This window comes from Sorex araneus, chromosome X, assembly GCF_027595985.1.
Source record: "Sorex araneus isolate mSorAra2 chromosome X, mSorAra2.pri, whole genome shotgun sequence".
Lineage (NCBI taxonomy): Eukaryota > Metazoa > Chordata > Mammalia > Eulipotyphla > Soricidae > Sorex > Sorex araneus.
In genome coordinates this window covers 94,558,224-94,585,884 of record NC_073313.1, presented here as the reverse complement: position 1 = coordinate 94,585,884, position 27,661 = coordinate 94,558,224, and the positions used below count along the sequence as shown (strand labels likewise).

General features: G+C 37.6%; 1 protein-coding gene across 5 annotated transcripts in view; it reads left to right on the top strand.

The window, feature by feature from the left end:
• Positions 1 to 27,661, top strand: part of GRIA3 (glutamate ionotropic receptor AMPA type subunit 3) — a 358,867-nt gene that overhangs the window by 227,996 nt on the left and 103,210 nt on the right. For all 5 annotated transcript variants that reach the window (XR_008627437.1, XM_055123303.1, XM_004606340.2 and 2 more), the window contains exons 6-7: positions 22,044 to 22,205; positions 27,251 to 27,418. Coding sequence is in view for 4 of the 5 variants with exons in the window: in XM_055123303.1 (XP_054979278.1) it covers positions 22,044 to 22,205; positions 27,251 to 27,418 (330 nt within the window). In the remaining variant the exon portion in view is untranslated. The remainder of the gene's footprint in view (positions 1 to 22,043; positions 22,206 to 27,250; positions 27,419 to 27,661) is intronic.

Genomic DNA, 27,661 nt, shown 5'->3' with positions numbered 1-27,661 from the left:
GGTGGTCCCTTCTCTATCTGAGCTAATGCAGTATCTTCTTAAAGGGAGAGCTGAACCATGTATGTATCAAATGCTCTCAGTTGAACTAAGATGACAAGATCATCTATAAAGATGTTTCTTATTCTAGAATTTTAACAAGTCCTACTACAGTCGTTCAGAGCTTTGGTTACTCTTCAGAAAACATACCTCACTGAAATAAGAAACATGGAAAATATTGGGGGTGGACAATGGTACATTTTTAAACGACAAACACAGAATTAGAATTCTTAGGGTGGAAGGATGCCACTACAAGAAAAAGTTTATTCAAAACCTTCAGAATGAATATAGTGTTATAATATCATGTGAGTTTGGGTAATAAAACACTAACATATTCACCATGAACCTTCTATCTTTTGTTAGTGACTTTCTCCCCTTTAGGATTCAGCCAGATATTTATCATGTATTCTATATAAAATTATACATGGATAATATTGATAAAATTGTTGCTAAATCTTGTACAAATATTAAGAAATATAATCCAAATCATTATTTCCATGTCTTTTAAAATGATTAAAATTACCTCCAAAAGTACTCTGTTTGTCAAATCAAATCTAAGTCTAAGTAATTTCAGTGGTAAAAATGATAAATTTGCTAAGAGGACATATCCTTTCAAGATGAGCAATCTGGTCTTTTGATAAGTCAGCTGGGTGAAAGTTGAATACATATAAACAGGGAAACAAAGACGAATCTGAGTTCAGGTAAACAGCACAAGTCAATATTCTATAAATGCAAAGACAAAAATCTTTTACACTGCTTAGGCTTTCTGGAATCACCTGCAACAGAGCTCCAATTCCCTTTTACAACAAAGCACCAACTATCTGGCAGACTTCTCTGTGCTTTAATATGGACTTCCCCTGGGACCAATCCTAAAGTGAGAAGAACTGGAAATCCAATGAATGTTTCAACAAAGAGCTTATACATACCATGGAGCAAATTTCAGGGTGGACACCAAATTTCATAAAGTTCAAACTTACTTAAATTTCTTCAAGATTCCCTCAAATGCACAAGACAAAGATGTAATCTGCTGAAGCCAGAAGTGTTCTATTTGTTGTTGTCAGAAGTCAGACAACTCAATAGAACAAGTAAGTCTGTTACAAATTGTATCATTTGATGATGTCCTTTCTTTTAAATAACTGTTCCATAATCAACTATTGTTTTTACTTCTAGGAGTTTCTCTAAGAGGGTAATGTTTCTCTACTTTAGTAACAGAGCAATCTATCTTTCTTTCATGGTAGGCTCTCAGATTATGACCCATTCCAGGCATGTTGCACATTGTGATTTAATGTTCTCATCATTGTCAATAATAAATGCTTAGTCAATATGGGCAGTACCCTGTACCAACTCATAGCATAATAGGAAAAAAAGGACTAAACCAAGAACTAGAATACAGGTTTTAAATTTCAAGAATTCATCATACAAGTCTCATGAAAAACTAAAACTCTCTGAAAACCATTTCTATTCTGAAAATTGAGAGTTAGATTAGATTGTTCTCTCCCAACATATGCTATTACAGACAAGATTATTTTAGGTAGTATATAGCAAAACCTCAAACTTACTTAATTTGAGTTGATATTAAATATGTATTAGAAAAAGATAACAATTTCATCGATTCTTTCCTCTCACAGATACCATTTCCAAGAATGAGGTTAAGGTAGTGTGAGGCCCTGGGTTCAATTGCTGACACTGCCAAAAATAAAAGCAAAACAAAATAAAGAAAAAGAGTAATTAAGCAATGGTAGCGGAAGAGAAGGAGAAATGAAGAGGTGAAGGAGTGGTGACATAGGAGATTTGCCGAAGGTCTTGGGCACTTTGGTGAGGAGGGGCATAAGTAACTTCTAACTTCATACATCAATACCATAAGCACTAACACTATTGTAATTATGTTACCAAATTATATAAAAATAATTATAAAAAGAAAAGGAAAGAGGCTAATATAGATATTTAGGTTAAAGATGCGGGGGTATGATACTGCCAACAGATCAACCTGTACCTGCGGCATGAGTGCATCATCAGCCTGATGGTGCCTTCAGGCTTCCTGACACCCCGAAATTGCTGTCGTGTCTTTGGTTAGACCCCAATTACTTGAGACAAAGTTTACCAAGAAATTAAACAACCAAACATTAGGTATGTGGGAGCCATGCTCACAAACCACCTCGACTCAGCTATACAAGCTCATTTATTGACCTTATCTCAGAGACCAATAGATAAATCTTGAAAGAGAACAAAAGCCACAGTTAATCTTGGATCCACGCATGACTGAACAAACCGGGGTAAATCAGAGGGGAGCAAGTTGGTCTGTGCCTGCCCAAGCAGAGCCCCCAGCAGCTGCTTGCTTCCACAATCCAAAATCACTGCCAAACCCCCAGCCTAACTCCACCATCTTCAGATCACCAAGATGTAATGTGCTCAAAATTAGGGTATGCAGGTTTTGTGTCTGAAATTTCTAGGCTTTCATGGAGTTGGAGTGGGCTATCTCCCCTCACTTCTCAATACACATGGAAGCACTGGCAGTAACCCCCATGAACCAACTCCAGTAGCATTCTGTAAACTCTATTACTGGCCTTGCTTCAGAGACCCACATATAAATCACGAAAGAACTCAAAAGCCAGAGACACAGCAGCGAGTCCCAGAAACAACACAGAACTGGAGATTTCTCTGGGCCCCATACCAAGCCAATTTACTGGGCCACCCCAAAAGGAGCTGGTGCAGTCTTCCCACCTACTCTAGATGGAATCCGGTGACAAACAGCTTCCACACACAAGGCCTGGGTATGTGTGTTCTGGATTAAATCTCCATGCCACACGGTAACAGAGGTGCCAGGCTGTCCCTCCCCAACTCCCTGACTATTCATTGGCCTGGCTGTCACCCCCAATATGTACCTCTGGGAGCCATCTTAGTGCACCAACAGCCCTGGTCCAAAGACACACAATTGAATCCTAAAATGGATTAGTGTCCTACAGAAATGTCTCTGGAATCCAACCATTTACAATCTAGGATTCCAGAAGCCCATAGCCACAGCACTGAAGATATTTAAAATGAGCAACGGACAAAAAATGATCTAGCATCTGCCCCTGGTAGGCAGGCTTGAATGGTGGTGGGAAAATTCAAGCAAAACATAATGTCCAAAAGTAGAGAGAGAATATTGGGAAAATTGGCTGCCATGGAGGCAGGGTGAGAACTGGGATTGAGGGGATATACTGGGGACACTGTTGGTGGAAAGTGTGCACTGATGGAGAGATGGGTGTTCGATCATTGTACAGCTGAATCTCAACATGAAAGCTTTGTAACTATATAATCTCACAGTGATTAAAAAATTAATGTAGAGTTCATGCCCAATTCAATTAACATAATCAATGCTTGAATAAATAGCAGTACTCCTACATTTATATATATATGTATATGTATATATATATAATTTTTTATATATATATATATATATGAGCCAGCCTCCCACAGACACCACCATGTTGACTCACACACTGTCCTTTCTGTACAGATTCTCTATCCTGACTAAATCTCTGAACATCTAAAATTTATAAAATCACAGGGTTCCACAGCTAAAAACTTCCGGGGTGCCCTCAGGAGGTGGGCTGGACAAGTGCCTGCTGTGGTGAAGTCTCAGCAACTGTACCCACAACCCACTGTTGCAGCCATACTGAGAACTTTATTCCCCTATTTCACTCTGCAGAATATTCTCTGCAGATATGCCAAACTGTGAATAATTGCAAGTACCTTGGTCCCTAGACTGAGAACTATGGTGTTTCTCAGAGTTGAGGTGGTCAGTTTCCCTCTTACCCTCCTACTTCCAGAAGCCCCAGCAACCATGCCCACCTCCCACAGCAGCCACCATGTCAACTCACTAGCCTATACCTAGAACCTGAACTCTCTGGACTGCTTGGCTGCCTATGAGGCTGTGTGAGACCTCCTAGTTCCTCAATACTGAAATTCCTATAGGAGTATAACAAATTAGACGGCAAAGTAACATAGGAGCCAACTAAACTCAAATAAAAACAGTAACATAGATGACTCAACTAGCAATCAACATCTTAACTCCATGATCAGATATAACAATTTTCACATAAAAATTAATTTTTACACTTGCTGATTATAATATTGGAGCTTTATTATATTATATAATCAATTTCAAATCTATAATTGTATCAACAATTTTGCTTTTGTCTACATTAAAATAAATAATTTTAATGAAAAAATAGGTAAAACAAAGAAAAAAGACCAGGATATATAGTTTTTCAATAAAAATATAAGTATTATGTATATTAAAGTTCATATTGTCCACATATACAATGTTAAGAAGTATAAATGTGTTATATTAATGACTAAATTTTGTAAAAATACTCCAAGTTTACTTCCATCTATGTTTTGCTTCCCTTTCGGAGGATTGATATGCACCAGGGAAACCAAGCAGTGAGAATGGGTAACTGTTGAGGGCATAAATGGGGGTCCCCTGTTCTATTTGATACTACTAAGTTATAAGGCACTTAAAATCAGTCTTATGCCTTAAAATCAGTCCTCATGGGTAAAAGGCACAAAAATGTAAAGACCCTTAGGTAAATTCTAAACAGGACTCAAGATATGAAGGATCAATAAAATAGCCTAGAAGTCAGCACAGAATTAATTGAATTTTAGTTGAAATGGGCTAAAAAGAGATGTTTGATATCCAGTCCCCAAAATAACACCAAGCCTCCCCCAATAAAGCTTTTGAGGTGTGTTTGAGATAAGGCAAATCATATAAAATATGACTCATTCATCAGTGCACCAATGAGACATTACCTTAAAAAATCTGAGAGTTTCCTGCCTAGGTTAAAACTGTTCAAAGATTTAGGATAGCTGTTAGTACTGCAACTGGAAAGGGGCAATACTGCAGTCCAGCAAACTAAGGGAGAAAAAGGGAGGAAGCAAGATATCTTAGATGACTCTCTACTATGTTTACTGCTTTCCCCTGGGATTCTTATTACTTAAGAACTGTTTTGAGGAGAGATTTGTTAATCACGGATCTCTTTTTTGGGGGCTCACACCTGGTGATGCACAGGGTTTAGTCCTGGCTCATGTACTCAGGAATCACTCCTTGCGGTGCTTGGAGGGCCATATGGGATGCTGGGAATCAAACCCGGGTCAGCTGCATGCAAGGCAAACACCCTACCCGCTGTACTATTGCTCCAGCCCCAATCACGGATCTCTTGAAGCTACTTTGAAATCAACAAATCGGTTCAGAAAACAATCTTGCCCAAAGTCGCATAGCTAATCTATGGCTAAACTAGTTCTCTAATTCACAATGGTCAAAATCTGGAAAGCATCTTATTCTTCCCATTTTATCAACTCAAGAATCTTAGTGACAGAGAGGGCTAACCCTACAAAGCTCACGTAGGAATATTTGCAAAGACTTAAGAGAAATAAATAAATGGATTTCAAGCTATAAATTTCTGAGAGTAAGTTATGGGAAGAAGCTTATAAACCAGGGTAGCTGTCTTAATCTAATCTGTTTTTGAAACCTATCCAAAGAACCAACACAAAATGTATCTTACTTAACAGGTACTAATTACATCTCCATAGTTCTCTTCTTTCCTGCCAAATGCTTCTATTCTCTTCCCTCTCACCTCCTCTCTCAAAGACACACAGGACTTTCTCATGATTTTTCATTCCATATATTTCTCTTTCTCTCTCATTCTCAACTCTTTCTCTCTTTCTCAACTCTCCTTTTCCCTTCACCAGGTGCCCCACCCACACTTAGTACACTGGAAATAATCATGGTTAATACTATATTATATTCAGTTGTTCCCAATTTTAACAAAAAAAAGCATTATTCACAAAATAGAATCTAAAAGAAAGAGCCAGTAGTTATAGTATTTAGGTGTACCCTGAAACCGGGATGGTTTGCTTTGATTAGAGAGAAAACAAGTTTGAAAGATATGAATTATTGCTGTTCTATTTGCCAAAACAACTCTTCTTTTGCTCCCTTCCCCTTCCTGGTCTTCTGTTATTGATTTTTACCCTTTCTTTGTTCTTACATTTTTAATTTTAAAAATTTCAAATGCTGAAATCCACACCTTGTAATCACTGACACCTCAGCTGATAGTATGTAAACACAGAACTGATTGGGCCAGATCCTGGCCTTACAGGCAAAGGAGTTAAATGAACCTCCAACTAGTCCCAAATACCTAGAGTACAATCAGTTCCCTTAGGTGCACAGTCTCAGTATTCTCTTTATTCTCACAATAGAGAGAGATGGGGCACCAAGGAAATGAGGAGTGGTAACTGCTCTGGGATCCAACTTATTATGACTCATTTAGAAAGCCACAGGCACTTGTCAGCACAATGTAGACAACGTTGAGACTTTTATTCTTCCTGTTAAAAATACTTCCATTATATTCAGCCATCCATTTCTGCTCTCTGATTCAAAGGACATACCACTTCCTAACCAAGGTTCTAGCAAGATGAACTGAAAGTATTGTTTTCTCCCATGGTTCCCCACACTCACTGAAAAAGTACTTCTCAGGCTACCTGTGAAGAGGCAGCTCCCCTAAATTTCCACACAGCAATAGGATTACAAGAAAACTAAATTAATTAAACACCATGAAGTAAACAAATTAAGTTATATTAAAAACAATTTAATTTTATGCCATTAGATTCATCAACATAATGTTAACCTATCAAATTGCTGATACTAAGGATTTCTCTCAACTTATTTCTTTATACTGTCTCAGACTGGTAACAAAAAGCAGACTACCAGTCCATATACAGATGTGCACACACACATACACAGTAATGCTCTGTAATACCCTAAATGTCTTCATACCAAGGTTTTTTTCTATATATTATTTGTGCATCTAATACCTTGTTCTTGCCTCTGCAAAGCAGGAAAGAGAGGGTTCTATCCTTAATAAGTTTATGATCATAATGGATAGACCAAACTTGAACACTCCTTAATAATTAGTGTGAAGACAGTACAGGGATTGAAGAGAAGGGAGAATGTCAGGAATCTAAACCCTGCATATCATAACTAAGTAAGAAAAGGTGAATAAATTATCTGAATGGTGAAAAAGATCCAGTTATACAAAAAACATCTGGTAAAGGACATGACATGCATATGGAATATCATGCACCAAGGTTCTGAAGCAGAAAAGAGCTTGATACCTACCCAATTGACAGAGGCAATTTTGGTCAGAGCATAGTGAGTGACGAGATCATTCTATAAGGCTGGCTTTTAAAAACAGAAACAAAGGGCATTGAAAAAGTTCCAAGCAGAGAGAGAAATTATTTGAGTTTAATTTAAAAATCAATGCCAGAGGCTGCAGGGGTAGCAGGGACAGTGAGCACAATACTTGCCTTGCACTTGGCAGATCCAGGCACCCCATATAGTCCTGAGACCCACCAGGAGTGACACCTGCACGCAAAGCCAGGAGTAAGGCAAGAGCAACACTGGGTGTGGCCTCAAATCCAAAAATAAAATAAAATAAAAATCAGTGTCAAATGTACCAATCTTATGGTATTTAAATATGCCTCAATACAGCTTTTAACAACAAAAAGGAGATCAGTAGTCATTTTCCTACTAATTGCCCATATGACAACAAGTAACCGTGTCTATTATCATACAAGTAATTCCCACCGGGCTAAAGTGCCCTGACATCAGGGACCAAGTTGGTTGTGCCTCACTATTGCACCACACATAGCACTTAAAATGTTTCAAAATTTATTTGTTGATTGGAGTATAAGATAGTGAGTGAACAATACAAGCAACCTGTAATCGAATGCTAATTTATAAGGAGCAATCTTCAACTCTACACATTACCTCCTCCCAGGAGGATGGACCTGCTTCTAGAAAAAGACTTGTGTCTCTCATTAGCAACCTGATAACTTGACTCACCACAATTACTATGCATTTCTCTACTGAAGCATCACCCAGATGAGCAATTCAAATGGCACTAAAGGCAAAGCCAGCCTTCATCCAAATTGTGAGATAGATACTTGTCCTTGGCAGCCTTCCAACCCTCATTCTATTGCTTTTATCTTCCTATAGCAATCCACCTTTTTCATTTTTTACTGATAATCTGCCATCAACTCAATGAAAGTCACCCTACTTGTCTCTGTTTTCTCTTCATAGAAAATGCACCCTACGAATTAAATGAAAAAAATCTCTATATAATATCTTAAAAATATAAGTTAGCCTTGAATATATTTATTTCCAAATCTCAATTTTCCACACTACCAGGATGAAACTAATTTGCAGTATATATAAATCAAGGGAAATGTGATAATACTAAAGTCATTTGAATCATTGAAAGATTGAGCAGTATGGCTGTTCTCAAATCAGGGGTAATCTGTTTGAATGCCAGCTCTGTATTCACTGTCTGTGTTAAAAATGACCTTGGAGAATTAATCAAATATAGCATACAAGGCCCTGCATGAACTGCTTAGGCACAAAGGTCACGCTTGGCTTAAAACTCTTGTATTTAGATCTGGGCAGCAATGTACTTTCTCAGATGAAATGTGATGCAGTTGAAGAAAAGATACAACTGATGAAATACAGCAGAACTCAAAAGTCCAAATGAGTGCTTTTAACTTCTCAAGTGAATAACTTCTGAAGATTATACCCATATTTCCAACAGATATTCAAATATTTTCATTGCTTCACAATGGCAAATAATCAAATCTAGAATGTAGAAAGTGAGAAAGTAGTATTTCACCTTCTATATCTGTGAATAGTAGGATTTTGTCCAATTTTTCTCTGTGTTCCCTAATCTCCTTTAATCTCTTCCTCTGCACAGAATTTACAGGCTTAGCCAAAGAAAGATACTGCCACAGAAATTAGAGTCACCCTCCACCAAAAAACCCCCAACAACTCAACAAAGCTGAATTGGTGAAATACAAGAAGCACCAAAATTTGATAAACTAATCTAAGAACACAAAAACCATTTACTATCTAATCATCATTTTTAGTTATTTAGATCCTTATAAAATAATAAAATTGGCGTTTCAGAAATTCCACTTAGTACATCAAGAAATTTGCAAATTTATACATATGCCATGTGCACATATACTTACATATGAAAAAGGGTCGGAAGTATGCAATAATACAACACAGGAAGAAGTCTTCAGTATGCAAGAGCCTACATAATAATTAGCAAAAAGATTGGGGGACATAATTTTCCCTATCATTAACTGATAGAGGACACAGAAACAAATTTGACATATGTTTCTTACTCATAAAATGGTTCTTGAATTGAACCCAGAAAAGAGATGAACAGAGAAGGAAATAAATCAAGGTCAGAAGAAGAGAACGAGAAGTAATGGGTAAACAGGCATCAGGGCTTCATTTAAATCAGTGATATGAGTGAGGTGTATGCGGTTATACCCCTCACTCACATAACACATATATAAGACATTCAACAAAACTGAAAATATGAGACCTAAGCAGCAATCACTGAAACTTTGTAGTGTGCCTGTCAAGTTGACATACAGGGTTGGGGTAGGGTTTGGGGTGGGGTGGAAATGTGGAATCACTGGTGGAAGGAAGCTGACACTGATGAAGGGATTGGTGTTTAGTTACTGTATGCCTTAAACTCAACTATCACCAACTTTGTAAATCATGGCTCTTTAATAAAATATTCATTTAAAAACAGCTTCAGTGGGGGTGGCGGGAGGGATACTGGGAACATTGGTGGTGAAGAATGGCACTGGTGGAGGGATGGGCACTCGACCATTGCATGACTGAAACAAAATCACGAAAGTGTGTAAGTCTGTAATTGTATCTCACGGTGTTTCATGTAAAAATTAAAAGAAAAAAACACCGCTTCAGTGCATTCCCAGTGAAGCACTGAATTTTATGTTAGGTAAAATCAGGCCGCAATTTCAAATCGTGGACTGAACTTGTCCATTTCTACAATATAATGAGCAACATATGCAAGAAAAATAGTGTGTTTAAAATAGCATAGGGCTGGGGAGATAGCTCAGGATGAGTGCATGTTTTGTGAGCAGGATTTCCAGGTTCAATACCCAACAGTACATGGTTCCCTGAGTGTTGCTGGTAGTAACTTGCAGAGCCTGAGTATTACCAGATATGGCCCCCAAACCAAAATAGTATTTCTTCTCCACAGTCAGCATTTCCACTTATGGCTTCCTTCCTTTTACCATTGTTTTCATTATTCACCTATTTGACCTCCTTAACAGTCATTTCTTTTATGTAGCCTTTTTAAAGAATATTTAAAGATACCTGACAACCTGACATTTTTATCCAAACCTGAGAACTATATGGTTCCAATTCAAATTGAGCAATCTATCAAGAGCTGTGGGCAAGGGAAATTCCTTAAAATAATGAGATTTTAGGTGAATACAACCAGGAGTCAGTCAATTCTTGTTCTTAGACAGGATCTCTCCTCTAATTCCCTTTCTGCCACTGATCTTTACCTCCCTGATTTTTCCTTTTATCCTTTAAAAATGCTCAGTACAATTTCCTCTGTAGTGTGTTAAACAGGACTTGAGTTAGTATTCTCACTTGTAGTTTACAAGTGCACAGCTCCAGAATTAAAATCTAAGAAAAAGTTGAAAGCAGTGAAACATCTTAAAATGTTGTGACAGGGGCTGGAGCGATAGCAAAGCGGGTATGGCGTTTGCTATATGCACGCAGCCGACCCGGGTTCGATTCCCAGCGTCCCGTATGGTCCCCTGAGCACCGCCAGGAGTAACCTCTGAGCATCGCCAGGTGTGACCTAAAAAGCAAAAAAAAAATGTTGTGACAGAAGGCAAACCAGTATGGAACAAAGTGTTGCCCTTCTTATAGAAAAGCAAATCTCCTAATACTTTAACACATACCCACACTCTTTTTTACTTCTTCTCTTACTTTAGGACATAGGGTGGTCAGTGCCACTATATTAGTATCATTGTTGAGCTTGTTGAGGGATCACAATCTCAATTTTTATACACTGCAGATTGTATCAACTGCTGTAGAATATAGCACTGTGTGATGGGAAAGATAACACAGAGAAATAATCTAAGGAGATAAACAGATGAAACAGTAGTCATCCAACTTCTGACTAATAGTCAGAATTTCTCGCCTATGTCTCTTCTCTCTACCAATAACCTTACAACATTCATTCATTTTTCACATCCAGGTTCTGGGTGGTCATTTCTATTGCAGCCTTTTATTTATAGAGATTTCAGTGGAGGTTAGTAAAATACTCCCACCTGTATCTCTGTAGGCAAACAACAGAAATAAAATATAGGAAGAGTGTATGTGGTTGCAAAATATTTTAAAATGATGTGATGGCAGAAAAGCAGGCCAAGATCCAGAGCAACTCCAACCGATTATAAAAATTGGTCTTCTGCAATTCCACATTATAACAACCCTGAACTTTCTTGAATATCTTATTATTTTGTTTCTGTTATTCCTTTTGTCATCATTATCTTGGGTTTTTTTTTATCACACCCAGCAGTACTCAGGGGTTATTTCTGACTCTCTGTTCAGAGGACATTTCAGGCAGTGCTCAGGAAAGAACCAGTTCACTTGGTGTTTAAAGCATGTGCTCAGCCCATTGAACTATCTCTCTGATCCGGTATACCGTTTTAATTCTATATATTGACAAATTTTGTTATATTAGTATTTTCTGAAGTTTAATACTAATAATTTAGCTTGTTTTATGTGCTATGGATTGTATTTCTTCATGCTATTCATAGAATATAGCAGTAGCACTGTAGCACTGTTGTCCCGTTGTTCATCGATTTGCTCGAGCGGACACCAGTAACATCTCCATTGTGAGAATTGTTATTACTGTTTTTGGCATATCAAATACGCCATGGATAGCTTGCAGGCTCTGCTGTGCGGGCAAGATACTCTAGGTAGCTTGCCGGGCTCTGCTGTGCAGGCAGGATACTCTTGGTAGCTTGCCGGGCTCTCCAAGAGGGACTGAGGACTCAAACCCAGGTCGGCGGCATGCAAGGCAAATGCCCTCCCCGCTGTGCTATCACTCCAGTAGTGTGATGAAAATGTGCTTACTTCGAACCATGTTAGAAGAGAAACCATTAAATCAGGAGTCAGCACTTCCTAACCCTATTGAGCACTTATCTTCCAACTCTCTTCTTTCTACCAACAGAAAGTGAAGTGAAATGGCAGTGAAGGTCAATGGCATAAAGGGAGGGAATCAGAAAGAGATTCTCAGAGCAAAAGCACATTAACCCTTGCATTTCTGTTCTATCCATTCCATTTATAGATGTTATGTGCTATTTCTATAGCGCTATTTTTATTTATAGGAATTTCAGTGAATTTGCCCAAACATTCCTATGAAGAGGTTCGTAAGTACTCAAGAAACGAAATTAGAAACAGTTTGTGAATAGAAGAGAATGCCTAAAAATATCATAATAAGTGATGGGACAGAATCAAGACCCAGCAAAAAATCATCCCCCATTTTTGCAGAAATTTTCCAGAGAATTTGATCACTTCCATGTGAAAGATAAATAGAATAGCTTAATATTAGGACAGAAGCATATGATGTTAGAGACATGCAACTCCTGATTTTGTTGATTCCTGATATTCCCTTTGCCCCCGATCTGCTCCTTTGTGTTCACCCATGTATATCTGGTTAATATGCTAAAGTATGATAATACACAATAGTATATATAACAGTCAGAATATTTGAGAAGGGCAAAAAGTGGTGGTGATAGAGGGGATGTAGTAGCTGGATGATAGAATTTTGGAGAAATAATCCAGCTCAAAAATGGAGTTGGTGTTCTCACTGCTGACACTTTCTTATTATTTCATTATTGTAAAGAATTTCATTTTATAATGCTTGCTAAAAGTCTAAGCTTGAGATGGGATCCATAGACTTCGAGGTGAGTAAATTGAGGTGGAAACTGTAACACTTCTGAAAAGATAATATGCTACCAAAATGACCAACATATGGGTAAGGGAAAAACAAAAATGGGAATTTTGCTTATTTATTTAAATTTTATTTTAGTCACCATGACAGTAGTGTCAATGACAGGACTTCATGCACTCAACACTCGAACATCACCCCACCCTACTGAACTGTACATTTTCCCTCACCATTTTCTCAGGTTCCCCCCATCCTGACATTGGTAGTTTTCTTGAAAGACGTAAGAAACTTAAAATTGAGTGTGTTGTAGTTTCCCTGTTACCATTTAAATTGGTCTTAAACATGTTTTTATACTACATATTGCTCGATTCAATTATTGATATAGATTTCTATGAACTCCATGTTACAAAAGAGATTTTGACATTTGGAAAAATGTAGAAAAGGAAGTAACATAACTCATAGCTTCACACCTGCATGTCAGGAAGTCTATCCCAGGCTCAAGTTTTCACTATTGGGGTGGTATAGAATGGTTTGGGCCATACCTATAACTTCTCAGGGTTTACTCCTGGATCTGTGCTCAGAGATTATTCCTGGCACGGCTTGAGGGACCATATGTGATGCTAAGAATAGAATCTAGGTCAGCCCTGTGAATGGCAAGTATCCTACACCTTGTAATATCATTCTGGCCCCAACACTTCACTACTTAAATTGAGTGCTTTCCAACTGATATTCAAGAATGTTTTGTTTGTGCCAATACCAGTGATCTCTTTATAGAAACAGCAGAACAGAAATGATAGACAAAGATCTGGAGCCGGATAACTATGCCCAGTGACTCCCTTTTATGGGACCTTAGTGTAGCTTTTTATGGTTCCTAAATATTTCCTGATCACTCCTCCCCTATCAGTGTTTTTGATGAGCATCTGGGGAAAAGCCGATCTCTTTTCATCCTCAGATACTATGTGTGGTTTTTCTCAAGACAATATAAGGCAACAATTTGTGTAGGATACAGCTCACAAATTAAAAAGTTGAATGCAAAGTATGCAAGATAGCTCACAGGCCTAGAGCACATGTTTTGCATGGAGGAAACTGGTTGATCCCTGGCACCACACAATGCCCGTAGAACAACCCCTGATGACGAAGTAAGGAGTACTACCTGAGAACTGCTGGGTGTGGCAATTTTTAAAAATTTAACTTGGGGGCCAGGGAGAGAAACAGTACACCAGGTGTGGCATTTACCTTGCACATAATTTACCTTGCCCAGGTTCGATCCCTGGCACCCCATATAGTCTCCTGGACCCTGCAACGAGTGATCCCTGAGCATAGAGTCAATAGTATGTCCTAAGTACTACCATGAGTGGACCAAAAACCAAAAAGAATTAACTACAAAAGGAAGGTGGCCCAGGTATAAGCTGAGTCATGCCCTATGTTAAAGTACCTGTCTCTTAACTTCGAACAATAGCTCACTGTCTTTCTGTTCTTCCTTTAACATTAAGCTTTGTAGTGTTGTTTTTGTTTTACTAGGGTGTTCAGAGATATTTTAGAGCACCTCAAACTCAATATTCTCAAAACATTTTTGTGGCTAACTACTAAAAAAATCTTGTAAAGAGTGTCACACAAGTGAAGTGTCTTAATATAATGACATGTAAATGAATATGGACCAGGAACCAGCTAACTTCTACTTGTGTATTATCCCAATATTTGGTGATCATCTCTTTGTGTTACTGTGTTTTTTGAGAAATTTTAAGCTCAGCCAAAATGTTACCACTTTTAAAACTGTGCTTACCATCTTAAGGAGGAAATCTAACCAGAGGCTATACCTAGGAAAAATGCCTAAAAATAATGGACAGCAGGAAGAATCAGACTGATCCTGCACCTTTAATAAGTGCTTGTCTCCTAACTTTCCACGTTGCTACTCCCTGCCTCTGCCCTTTTATTTATTCCACTTTTCTTTAAAGTGTGTTAATTTCAGTCAGTAAAAACCAGCCAGATTTTAGTAAAGAAATTTAAAAATGGAAAAAGAGACAGACATAGAAAGATTGCACTTATATGTGGAACATAAAGTAGCAGAGAGGTACGAGCTTGCAATGATGTAATTTTTGGCAGAAATTTCTCTGGACTTAGTTACTAAAATACTAAAATACAGAAATCCAAAACCACGTGGCCGCTACTGTGGCTGCTTGACCTCATATCTCTTCATTCTCAGCAATGGGAAGCAAATTATCAAATGCTTCCTTTTCAGCAGGTCCTACTTTGGGGGGAGAAACTCCAAACAATAATAGTGAGGTTTTTGTTGAAATATTGGATGTAATCAAAGTAAAGTGAAAGTAAATTGAAATTTATCAGCTATACAGGTAGAGTGGGGGGCTGGGGAGGTGGGGGATGGGGGGAGGTATACTGTGATTCTTGGTGATGGAATATGTGCACTGGTGAAGGGATGAGTGTTCGAGAATTGTATAACTGAGACTTAAACCTGAAAGCTTTGTAACTTTCCAACATGGTGATACAATATAAATAAATAAATAAATAAATAAGAATTAAAAAATTAAAATTAAAATTAAATAAATAAATAAATGGGGGTAGTTGCTGAGGCTAATTTGAATTAAACCCCACTTTTAGTATCCCTGCCTTCAGCCATAAAATATTTTGGAGGCAAATGTTTCTGGAAACAGTGGTGAGTAACCAGACTGACACACTAGTTCTTATGCCTGAAGGCAAATATGTGATTTATGGGATACTTTCTTCCTCTCTATTTTGTTAATTCTGTGCTGCCATTTTAATATCCCATGAGTATAAGCTAAATAAGAGTGTAATGTTTATCAAAGCATGGGTGACAGAAAACATACTCTTTCCTAGTTCATGCTGTGGCCATTGAGCCTGGAAAGCATGGTATGGCACAAGAATTCTCAACTACTTTTTTACAGGAGGGGAACTACATTTTCCCATTCCAGACTATTAAGGCACAGGAGAACACCGAAAAGCCTGCTCTTTATTCTCACCAGCAGAGCAGGTGGGAAGATGGTCAGTGTTCTTGTTAAAAAGAAATTGTTAACTAATAGGTATGGTTTGTTACAGTAAATAAATTAATGCCATTTGTTCAAGTTTTGTCCTTGGCTCTTCATTTGTATGTTTATACATATATGTATGGGCTGTATCGATAGTGCAGTGGGCAGGGTGTTTGCCTTGCACATAGCTGACCCAGGTTCGATTCCTCCACCCCTCTCAGAAAACCCAACAAGCTACCAAGAATATCTCGCCCACACATCAGGTCCTGGCAAGCTACCCGTGGCGTATTTGATATGCCAAAAAATAGTAACAAGTCTCACAATGGAGATGTTACTGGTGTACACTTGAGCAAATCGATGAGCAATGAGATGACAGTAAAAATGACATGTATGTATATATACATCTATATATTATATAGAGAGAATATATATTATATATAGAGAGAGAGTGTGTGTGATCAAGTAGGATTGGGGCATTGGGTAGCAGTAAGATTTTTTATTTATTTTTTTAAAATATATCACCATGAGGTACAGTTATAGACTTACAAACTTTCGTGCTTACATTCCAGTCATACAATGATAGAGTACCCATCCTTACACCAGTGCCCATATTCCACCACCAATATTCCCAGTATCCCTCCCACCACCCCAACCCAATCCTCCCAGCTTCCGTGGAGGGTGCATTCATTCACTTTTGTTCTCTCTCTTTTTGAGTGTTGTGGTTTGCAATACAGGTATTAAGTGGCCATCATGTTCGATCTATAGTCTACTTTCAGCACACATCTCCCATCCAGAGCAGGCTCTCCAAGAGTCCTTTACTTGGTGTTCCCTTCTCTATCTCAGCTGCCTTTTTCCCCAGCACGTGAGTCTGACTTCCAAGCCATAGAGCAATCCTCCTGATCCTTATCTCTACTATCCTTGGGTGTTAGTCTCCCATTTTATTACTTTAAATTCCACAAATGAGTGCAATATTTCTATGTCTGTCCCTCTCTTTCTGACTCATTTAACTTAATATGATACTCCCCATGTTGATACACTTACATGCAAATTTCATGACTTCATCTTTCCTGGGAGCTTCATAGTGTTCCATTGTTTAGATGTACCAAAGTTTCTTTAACCAGTCATCTGTTCTCGGGTACTTTTTTTTTGTTTTTTTTTTCCAGATTCTGGCTATTATTTCTTTTAATTTTTTTTGAGACTGGGCAAGAAGAAATGTTCATTGTTTTGTTTATGTTTTTGTTTTTAATCTTTTTTTTATTAACGAGTCACTCTGAGGGTGCAGTTACAGAGTTTCGTGCCTGTGTTACAGTCACACAATACTCGAGTACCCATCCCTCCACCAGTGCCCATTCTCCTCCTCAATGGCCCCAGGGTCCCTCCCTCCCCACCCCCCCGTGCTTTATGCCCCCCACACCCCCCGTGACAGGGAATTCCTTAATGTTCTCTCTCTCCTTTTGGGTGTTATGGTTTGAATAGAGATACTGGGTAGCTATCATGTTCAGTCTATAGTCTGCTTTCAACCTGCATCTCCTATCCTGAGTGGATCCTCCACTGCACTTTGGTTGGTGTTCCCTTCTCTGTCTGAGCTGCCCTCTCCCCCAGCATGTAAGGTCATCTTCCAAGCCGTGGAGCAGGCCTCCTGGTATTAATTGCTACTATTCTATTTTATATTCCACAAATGAGTGTGATTTTTCTGTGTCTGTATCTTTCTTTCTGACTCATTTCACTTAGCATGATACTTTCCATGTTGATCCACCTATATGCAAAGTTCATGACTTCATCCTTTCTGAGGGCTGCATAGTATTCCATTGTGTAGATGTACCAAAGTTTCTTTAACCAGTCATCTGTTCTCGGGCATTCGGGTTTTTTTTTCCAGATTCTAGCTATTGTAAACAGTGCTGTGATTAACATACAGGTGCAGATGTCATTGTGATTATACTTTTTTGCCTCTCTGGGATATATTCCCAAAAGTGGTATTGCTGGGTCAAATGGGAGCTTGATTTCTAATTTTTTGAGAAGCGACCACATTGTTTTCCAAAAGGGCTGAACCAGTCAGCATTCCCACCAGCAGTGTAGAAGGGTCCCTTTCTCCCCACATCCATGCCAACAGCGGTTGCTTTTGTTCTTTTGGATGTAAGACAGTCTCTGTGGTGTGAGGTGGTATCTCATAGTTGTTTTGATCTGCATCTCCCTGATGATTAGTGATGAAAAGCATTTTTTCATGTGCCTTTTAGCCATTCATATTTCTTCCTTGAGAAAGTTTCTGTTCATTTCTTTGCCCCATTTTTTGATGGGGTTGGATGTTTTCTTTTTGTAAAGGTCAACCAGTGCCTTGTATGCCCTTGATATCAACCCCTTATCGGATGGGTATTGGGTGAATATCCTTTCCCATTCTGTAGATTGCCTTTGTATTCTGGTCACTGTATTTTTTGCAGTGCAGAGATTTTTAGTTTAATGTAGTCCCATTTGTTTATCTCTGTTTCCACTTGATTGCTCATTTCTGTGTCATCTTTGAAGATACCGTTACCTTCAATATCGTGGAGGGTTTTTCCGACCTTGTCTTCTATGTATCTTATGGATTGTGGTCTGATGTTGAGGTCTTTAATCCATTTTGATCTGACTTTTGTGCATGGTGTTAGGTCGAGTTCGATTCAGAGGAAAGTGACATTAAAAAAAATCTCATTCACAATTGTGCCCCACAAGATCAACTACCTAGGAATCAGCCTAACTAAGGAAGTAAAGGATCTATACAGGGAAAACTACAAAACGCTGCTCAACAAAATAAAAGAGGACATGAGGAAACGGAAACATATTCCCTGCTCATGGATAGGAAGACTTAACATTGTCAAAATGGCAATACTCCCCAAAGCACTTTCCAATTCAATGCGATCCCTATAAGGATACCCATGAAATTCTTCAAAGAAATTGATCAAACACTCCTGAAATTCATATGGAACAGTAAACGCCCACGAATAGCTAAAATAATTCTTGGGAAAAAGAAAATGGGAGGCATCACCATCCCCAACTTCAAACTTTACTACAAAGCGGTAACAATTAAAACAGCATGGTACTGGAACAAAGGCAGAGCCACCGATCAATGGAACAGGGTGGAATATCCCTACATGCAACCCCAAACATATGATCATCTGATCTTTGATATGGGAGCAAGAAATCTGAAGTGGAACAAGGAAAGCCTCTTCAACAAATGGTGCTGGCATAATTGGACAACCACATGCAGATTCTGGCTATTGTAAACAGTGAGCAGTCAGGTTTTAAGCCCCATCTGGAGTCTGTTAGGCTTTATCTATAAGCAAGGACCTCTTGCTTATTGTAGTGCAACAGGGTACAAATGAGATAAAGTACCATCTTTATTTCTTTTATGAAAGAGGTATTTGGGAGAAAACATAACCTAAAGAGTTAATGTTGGGGCTGGAGCAATAGCACAGCGGGTAGGGTGTTCGCCTTGCACACGGCTGACCCAGGTTCGATTTGCAGCATCCCATATGGTCCCCTGAGCACTTCCAGGAGTGATTCCTGAGTGCAGAGCCAGGAGTAACCCCTGTGCATTTCCGGGTGTGACCAAAAAAGCTAAAATAAATAAAGGTACTGCTGAACAAATGCAATTTTAAAAAAAAAGAGTTAATGTTAATTTTTTTATTACATTGGGGTTATCAGAAAAGAAGAATGATACTCAGTGTTGCAAATATTTGGCTCATTGTCCAAGCTTTATTGACTCATATCACATTTATATAAAGAAGGATCTATGAGTAATAACTGAAAAAGTGGTTTCATTAAAACATGTCCTAAGATTTACTTAATGTCACATTTAATAATTGTACAATTAGAAGAAGCAGGATTAAAAGTAATAACAAGAGAGGCACACTAGACGGATATTTCTGGGTATTCATTAGTTGATGTATTCAGTTTATTAAGAAAAACATGCTCTATAAAATATACATATATGTGTGCTTTTCTGTATATATATTAATATATTACAGCAAAAACAAAATGCAAAAATATTTAAAGAACCAAAAGATATTTGAATAATTCAGGTGTGTGAATTTATCAAATTTCACATGATACACTTAAGATTTATTCATTTAATCACTGGATACAAATTTCACCCAAAAAAAGAAAAGGAAGAGTAGGAACAAGGGAGGGAAGGAAAGAAGGGAGGGAGGGAGGGAAGGATGGAGGAAGGGAGGGAGGAAGGAAGGAAGGGAGGAAGGGAGGGAGGAAGGAAGGGAGGGAGGAAGGAAGGAAGGAAGGAAGGAAGGAAGGAAGGAAGGAAGGAAGGAAGGAAGGAAGGAAGGAAGGAAGGAAGGAAGGAAGGAAGGAAGAAAAGAAGGAAGAGTTTTTTTTCTGAGGCTATAATTGGTAATGCTCACAGATTACTCCCGGTTCTGTGCTCAGGGATCACTTCTTGTGGTACTCAAGGGACCATATGTGGTACTGGTAATTGAACCTGAGTCAGCCACATGCAAAAAAGTAAATACTTTACCTGCTGCACTGTTGCTCAAGTCCCAGGAAGGGATTTCTTTTCTGGTGTGAAGTATATAACACGCAACTTACTTTGAAATAAATCCCATAAAATAAAATGGAGAGGCCTGGGAGATAGTACAGTGAGCACTTTCCTTACATGTGGCTGACCCAGGGTCCATCTCTAGCACCACATATAAACCCCTAAGCCCTACCAGGAGTAATCCCTGTGTCCAGTGCCAGGAGTAAACCCTTAGCAAAATCAAATGTATCTCTCCTTCAAAAAAGGCCAAAGAAATGAAGTGGAATGATGAATGGATAGAAAAATGTTAACTATAATATTTTATTTAAATAATGAGTATAAGGTATCTGCATTGTCTGTATATTTTAAATGTTCATATTTAAATGTCAAAAAAAGAATATAAACAAAGAAGGAAAAATTCTCCCTATTTCTTTATGAACGTAAATATTGGCTTCAGTCTATTAAGGGTCACAAACATCAGCAGCAGCTAGTAAGAAACATTTATCCAGCATAAACTGTGCAATTCCTGAGAGATTTCTCCCTAAGATAATACCCTGTAGAGCAAGTCGTGTCCAGGTGGAGATGGTTTGTTGTGAACTTGAAGAGATGCTTCTTGGAAGTTTAGGTGACAGAGACATCAGATAGTAACCAGAGGGAGAGAAGATATAAATAGTGATTACTATGAAGTAGGTGTTGAAACTCAACTGTGCAGAGCTAGAGCGATAGTACAATCAGTAAGGCATTTGCCTTGCACGCGGCTGATCTGGGTTCAACCTCAGCATCCCATATGGTCCCCCAGCACCGCCAGGAGTAATTCCTGAGTCCAGAGCCAGGAGGAACTCCTGAGCACCGCTGGATGTAACCAAAAAAGCCAAAACCAAAAAACCTCAACTGTGCATATATGTGAGACATACACTAGGGCTTATACTATTATATTTGACATTCAACAACCAAGCTGTCCGTTTTGCTCTTTGGTATTTCTATTATACAAAAATATTGAAAGTAGTGTCCATTCTACACTGGTGGAGGGATGGGCTCCCGAACACTGCATGAGGAAAAAACAGCGCAAAATATGTGAATTTGTAACTGTACCCTCACTGTGACTCACTAAATAAAAAAAAAGTAAGCTGTCATACCAGACCCACCTCTAAATTGTAACAAATAAAAGTGAAACAATAAAAAAAATATTGAAAGTAGTCATGAGAATCTGAGAATCTGAAAAAAAATCTATGTTTAGTGTGTTAAGTTGAAGAAAAGCTTTTATATGTCTATTTAGGGTCAAATATTTTCGACATTTTCAGTTACATAAAGTATTGTATTTTTACTAAAAAGTACACAAAAATTAAATAAAAACATTGGCTTGAGTTGATACCTATGCTTATCCTTTGTTAGCTACATTAATGATACAGGCAGCAAAATAGAATAATTCACATTTTCTTTATCATGCCTATATTTTCAGAGACATATTGTACTAAAATTATTCTATCTTAAGGAAGAATGTTATTTGTTGTTACTGCTATATAATTTGCATATAAGGTTATACTCAGTGTCAGATGTATTGTTAAAAGTGGTCCTGGGAAAGGAATTCATTTCCACCTTAGCCCTCTAACCAGTATATATTCTGAGTACACAACCTGAACCTCCCAGTGTCGTAATTCTTCTTTTTCCTCTTTGTAGGGTTTTACTGATATTTTGCTAGAAAGAGTTATGCATGGGGGAGCCAACATTACAGGATTCCAGATCGTCAACAATGAAAATCCTATGGTTCAGCAGTTCATACAGCGCTGGGTGAGGCTGGATGAAAGGGAATTTCCTGAAGCCAAGAATGCCCCACTAAAGGTAATATCCAATGGTATACAGAAACCTTATGCCAACTTTTAAAAGCATCTCAGTATGTCTTCTGTATTTTTACAGCTATCCTATGATCAAGTGGTCTTTCCTCAGAAACATTTTAAGGATTCTAAAACACAGCCACAGGTGATGCTATTACATTTGAAAACCAAACTCCCTAAGAAATGAGCTGTTGAGGAGGTCATACAAAACCCAATGCTTAGAAATGTTAACTTAATTTTTAATTGAATTTCATTTGTAATATGCTCATAATAATTTACAACAAGAAACTGAGTTAGGCAAAGTATAGGCATGATAGGAATATGTAAGGAAGATTGATAGTCTGAAATAGGGAATTGGATTTTACATTATTTATGTGATTGTTTTGTCTTGATAAATTTAATTAATCTCAGTTTACCCAAGTGAATTACACTCTGATATAGAATGTGTAGTGCCTATATGTATACTGAATAATACATTTTCCTGACTGCAAAAGAATCTGTAAAAATAGATTAAGATGATCAATTTTATGAAATTCAGATAAGAATAATAAAGGCAGAAAGTTGTGAAAAATGTGTACATTTTTGTGTATCCCAATGTCTACAAATCCTAACATTCAAAATTCAAACACTAAATCATGAGAATTAAGGGTAAGCTATGCCAGTTAGACAAAGGCATCTTTGAAAGTATATTTGTTAAACCATTTCTTTAGTATATGGATTCAAGTATGAAATTTACTTTAAATTTTTTCTTCCTGAGATAGAGAAAATATGACTACAATGTCAAAGGGATCCCTGTGATCAAAATGAGGGATCAAACTAGAATCAAGGGAAAGTAAAGAGAAGTTGAGATATTTCCTTTCTCATAGTTTAAGAGTTCCTGTTCTCACACCCTTTCTCCCAGGCAAGAATAGAGTAAGGGAAAACAGTGGGAACTTAGATCAGAGAATGAATAAATTCTATATCATTCAATCCAACCTCCCACCCCCAGTGAATAGAGCCCCATCGGAACATAATAAAAGTGGGACTTTATGCAATTAGCATGTTCATATTCCAGAAAAACTGAAAACAGCATTTTTTCAATCATTTAAGTGATTCACTCACTAGCTAAGTGATGTAGTTGTAGTGATTGATACATACATACCAGAATTTTCTAATAGAGATGAAGGGATTGATGTTGGAACAATGTGTGCCTGAAACTCAGTCATAAATATCTTTGTAACTTTGTAATTCACAGTGATTCACTTTTTTAAAAAAATTCCCAATAGAGTCCCATTTTAAAACATTCTATCCCAGGGCAAGAATATAACTCAGCAGTCAAAGGTACATATTTTGCATGAGTTTGAATCCTGGTATAACGTTGCCTCTTAGCCACACTAAGTGTGACTCTGAAAGCCTGTAAGCACCAATGTGGCCCTGGGGGTCCTCAGCACTGTAGAGTCCAAGCAGCACCACATCTTCAGGCCCTAGCCCTGAAGCCCAGTATCTGAGGACTGGGAATCTTGGAGATTGGCCTCAGGACTCCATGGGTATTGCTTATGCTCCCCCTATAAAACCAAAAAAATGCTGTACCATGGTCAGATTAGGTGCCCTAATTTGTTTCAGTAATTTTGGATACAATATCTATGATGCAGTTCAAATCCATTTTAGAGGACTTATCTTTATCCAGATATATCTCTGAAAGTCATATTACTTCTAGTTATACAACATGACTTGATACAAAATGATTAGCACAATATTTTATCTGTGTTGACAACTTTTAAGGCTTAGCAACTTTCAAATGTAAAATGCAGCATTTCTTGTGGGGGTATGTGTATTGGGTCACATGCAGTAGTGCTAAGGGTCTTGTGTTCAAAAGTTACCCCTGGGATTACTCTGTGGTCGGGAGATTCCCCTGCTCACTGGTGCTATGGATTCAAACTGGAATTGGGGTGAAAGAATATAAGATAAGCACCTTAATCCCTACTAGCCCCCAATATTTTTTGTTTTGTTTTTGGCATCTGGCACTGCTCAGGACTTACTCCTGGAAGTGCTCAGGGGCCATATAGAATACTGAAGATTAAACCCAGGTTGCCTGTGTGCAAGGCCTACCTACTCAATGTACTATTACTCTGCCGCTCCTTCAATTTTTTTTAATTATTGAATCACCATGTGTAAAGTTACAAAGTTCTCAGGATTATGTCTGTTATACAATGCCCAAACACCCGTCCCTTCACCAGTGCCCATATTCCACCACCAAAAACCCCAGTATACCTCCCACCCTTCAGCCCCCTACCCCCGCCTGCGTAACTGATAAATTTCACTTCATTTTCTCTTTACCTTGATAACACTCCATATTTCAACACAAAACTCACTATTGTTGCTGGAGTTTCCCCCCAAAAAACAGCCCTACTGACAAGGAAGAATTTGATAATTAGTTTCCCATTGCTGAGAATGAAGAGATATGCAGTTGCGGCCGCGCGGTTTAGGATTTCTGTATTTTAGTATTTTAGTAATTAAGTCCAGAAAGATTTATGTTAGAAGCTGCATCATTTTCCTTCCTGGGGCAGCATGATCCCCCAGTATTCTTAACTATAGCCACAAGGTTGCTCATTGTATCCCTAGAACTTAATTCTCTTATAACTATAAGTTTGTACCTTTAGACCACCTCCACCCATTGACAACCACCAATCTATATACTTTGAAACAATGAATTTCAGGGTTTTGTTAACTCCATGTAGAAGTGAGAACACATATGACTTTTTATGCCTAACAGATATTTGCTGAGCATAATGCCTTCAAATTGCAAATAGCAGGGTATTTTTGACTTATGACTAAAAATTATTCCACATTGTATAAATATCTTAAGGCACATTATGCTATTATTAAATATATATATGCCTGAGTTTTTCATTAATGGGCACTTAAGTTGTTTCTATGTTTTGGCTATTATAAATAATGCTGCAATGAATGTGGAGCTGAAAATATCCTTTTAATATAGTGATTTGACACCTTTGAATATATGACCATAGCAGTCCTACTTTTTAATTTTTTGAGGAACACCAATACTATTTTCATAATGGCTATACTATTTTACATTCCCACCTAAGTGTACCCTTCTTTCTACTTCCTTGTCTATACTTACCTCTTGTTATTTCTTTAGCCTAGTGAGATGATATTTTCTAATATTCAAAAATTCAGGTTAACTCTCAAACATTGTAGTCAATTAATCTTTGACAAATCTTTAGTATAAGGATGTATTGGCACAATTTGAAATGTATATTTATGATAGCAGTAAACTAGATTATCATATGGACAATCAAATGCGAAATATTAATATCAAAAGGCCATGCATTAGTTAAAAGTATGAACCACAAATATTGATGAATAAACAGTGAAAGATGCATGGCAACAAATTTTAGGAGGGAACATAGGACATTCTTTTACCTTTGTTCTTATATTTGGTGACTAATATAATACCTAACACAAGGTCAAAGTATTAAACTGGTACTTTATAGCAAGTCATAGCTTCTCAGAAGATGTAGAGATTGCACAAAATAGAATAAAAGACAATATGATGTTTGTATTATTCATTGATAATTCAAGCTATGTATAATGTCAACTTCTTAGAACTTGCTATGAATAACTTCATACTTTTAGGCAAAATACTTCAAATAACTTAAGAAAATGGAATGTTTAAATAGATGGTTACAAAAGCTAGCTTTAAAATGATTTGCACTTTATTAGGAAATAAAGTTGTATAGTGATTAAAACCCTGATACTCAATTTATTCTACATTTTATTAATGTTTCCCCTTGAAGCTTTTTTATATGCTCATACATTGTGAAGTGGAAGCTAAAAAAGTAGAAAATTAAATAGCTCTTTTGGATTGACTTGGGAAGAACTACATTAAGATTGCTGACAATTTATGCAGTCATCTTGAAAAAAGTTACTACCATGTTGGGTTTATGTAGTGCTAGAATGAGCAGACACAAAAATTACTTTTTCATGAAAGAGCATATGTCCTCTGTTGTAGTCATACTTGACTTGCTTCTGAAAGAAAAGTAACAGGAGAAAAGTGTTAAGAGTAAACTGATAATTATAAAGATGACAATGTATTCACTCCCTATTGTATTTGGACATAACTATTTAGAGAGAAAACTACCACCAACAACACCCCAAACACATTTTGTTTTATTTTTTTAAGCTAAAAGAATTCTATATTCTACCAGTACCCATCACTCCTGAAACACAGGGACTAGTTTATTCTAATCAAACTGTTGATGCATTTAATGAAATGTCATGCATCATGTCAAATACAGATAATCAAATATATTGTATTAAGTGATTGGCCTCATACCTAGTAGAGCACATCAGTGTGTCCAAGGAACAGAAAATATATATTTCTGCCTAAAAGAGGTAGTATCATAAAGTATTGCCTGTGAACTGCCAATGTTATCAGATTCAAAACTCAATAACAATTATAATTTTCTACAATCGAAAACCAGCTTTGGTGTTTGCTCTCCCCGGGAAACAAAAACTGATTTATTGTTGGCCAGAGGTCCTCATTCACCAGAAACATAGTCCAGACAGAAATGATTAATGTTTCATTCCAAATTAATTTCAAACTGTCTATCTTAGCTATTTCCATTTTCCCCTAAGTAAACACCAGATCTAAATTTCCTATTACAAACAGCAATAACCCAGTCTTGCTTTAGGATACGCTGTTTCCTCGCCAATCTACATATGTCATTCTTTAACTTCACATGTATTTCTAGCTCTATAAAGGACCCAGCCTTTCAGTAGTCACTCACTCAAGATGAAACACAATATTGAGAGCAAAAAATTCCCTTGAGCCATTTGATCTCAGTTATCTTAACATGTGGACACGTGAGGTAAGAAGCCATCACTGTGAAATGAATCAAAATCAGGCTTGCCCAGAGACATCTTTTGTTTCAAATAATTAGAGGGTGATTCTATAGAGCAAGAGATGGAGATGAATGAAAATGATAAGGAATGAGGAAAAATGAGGACATCATTTATCATGATATCTTGTTTTCCATGCATTCATTTCAGTATACATCTGCACTGACGCATGATGCAATACTGGTCATAGCGGAAGCTTTCCGCTACCTGAGAAGACAACGAGTGGATGTGTCCCGGAGAGGCAGTGCTGGAGACTGCTTAGCAAATCCAGCTGTGCCCTGGAGTCAAGGAATTGATATTGAAAGAGCTCTGAAAATGGTAAAGACCACGATGTATTATTGGGATGGGGAACCTTATAACAACAGAAAAATATAAAGCCTTCACCTTGATTTTAAAAAAGGACTTACTACAAATAAGATCAGAATCTATATAATATCAGAGTGTGCAGAAAGATGAGTATGAAAATATATTTATCAAAGTCTAGAAATCTAAATCATATAGGTCTTCCTTGGATCTTCAGAAAGGATAAATTTAGGGTAAACGGAATTTAGGTTTATGCAA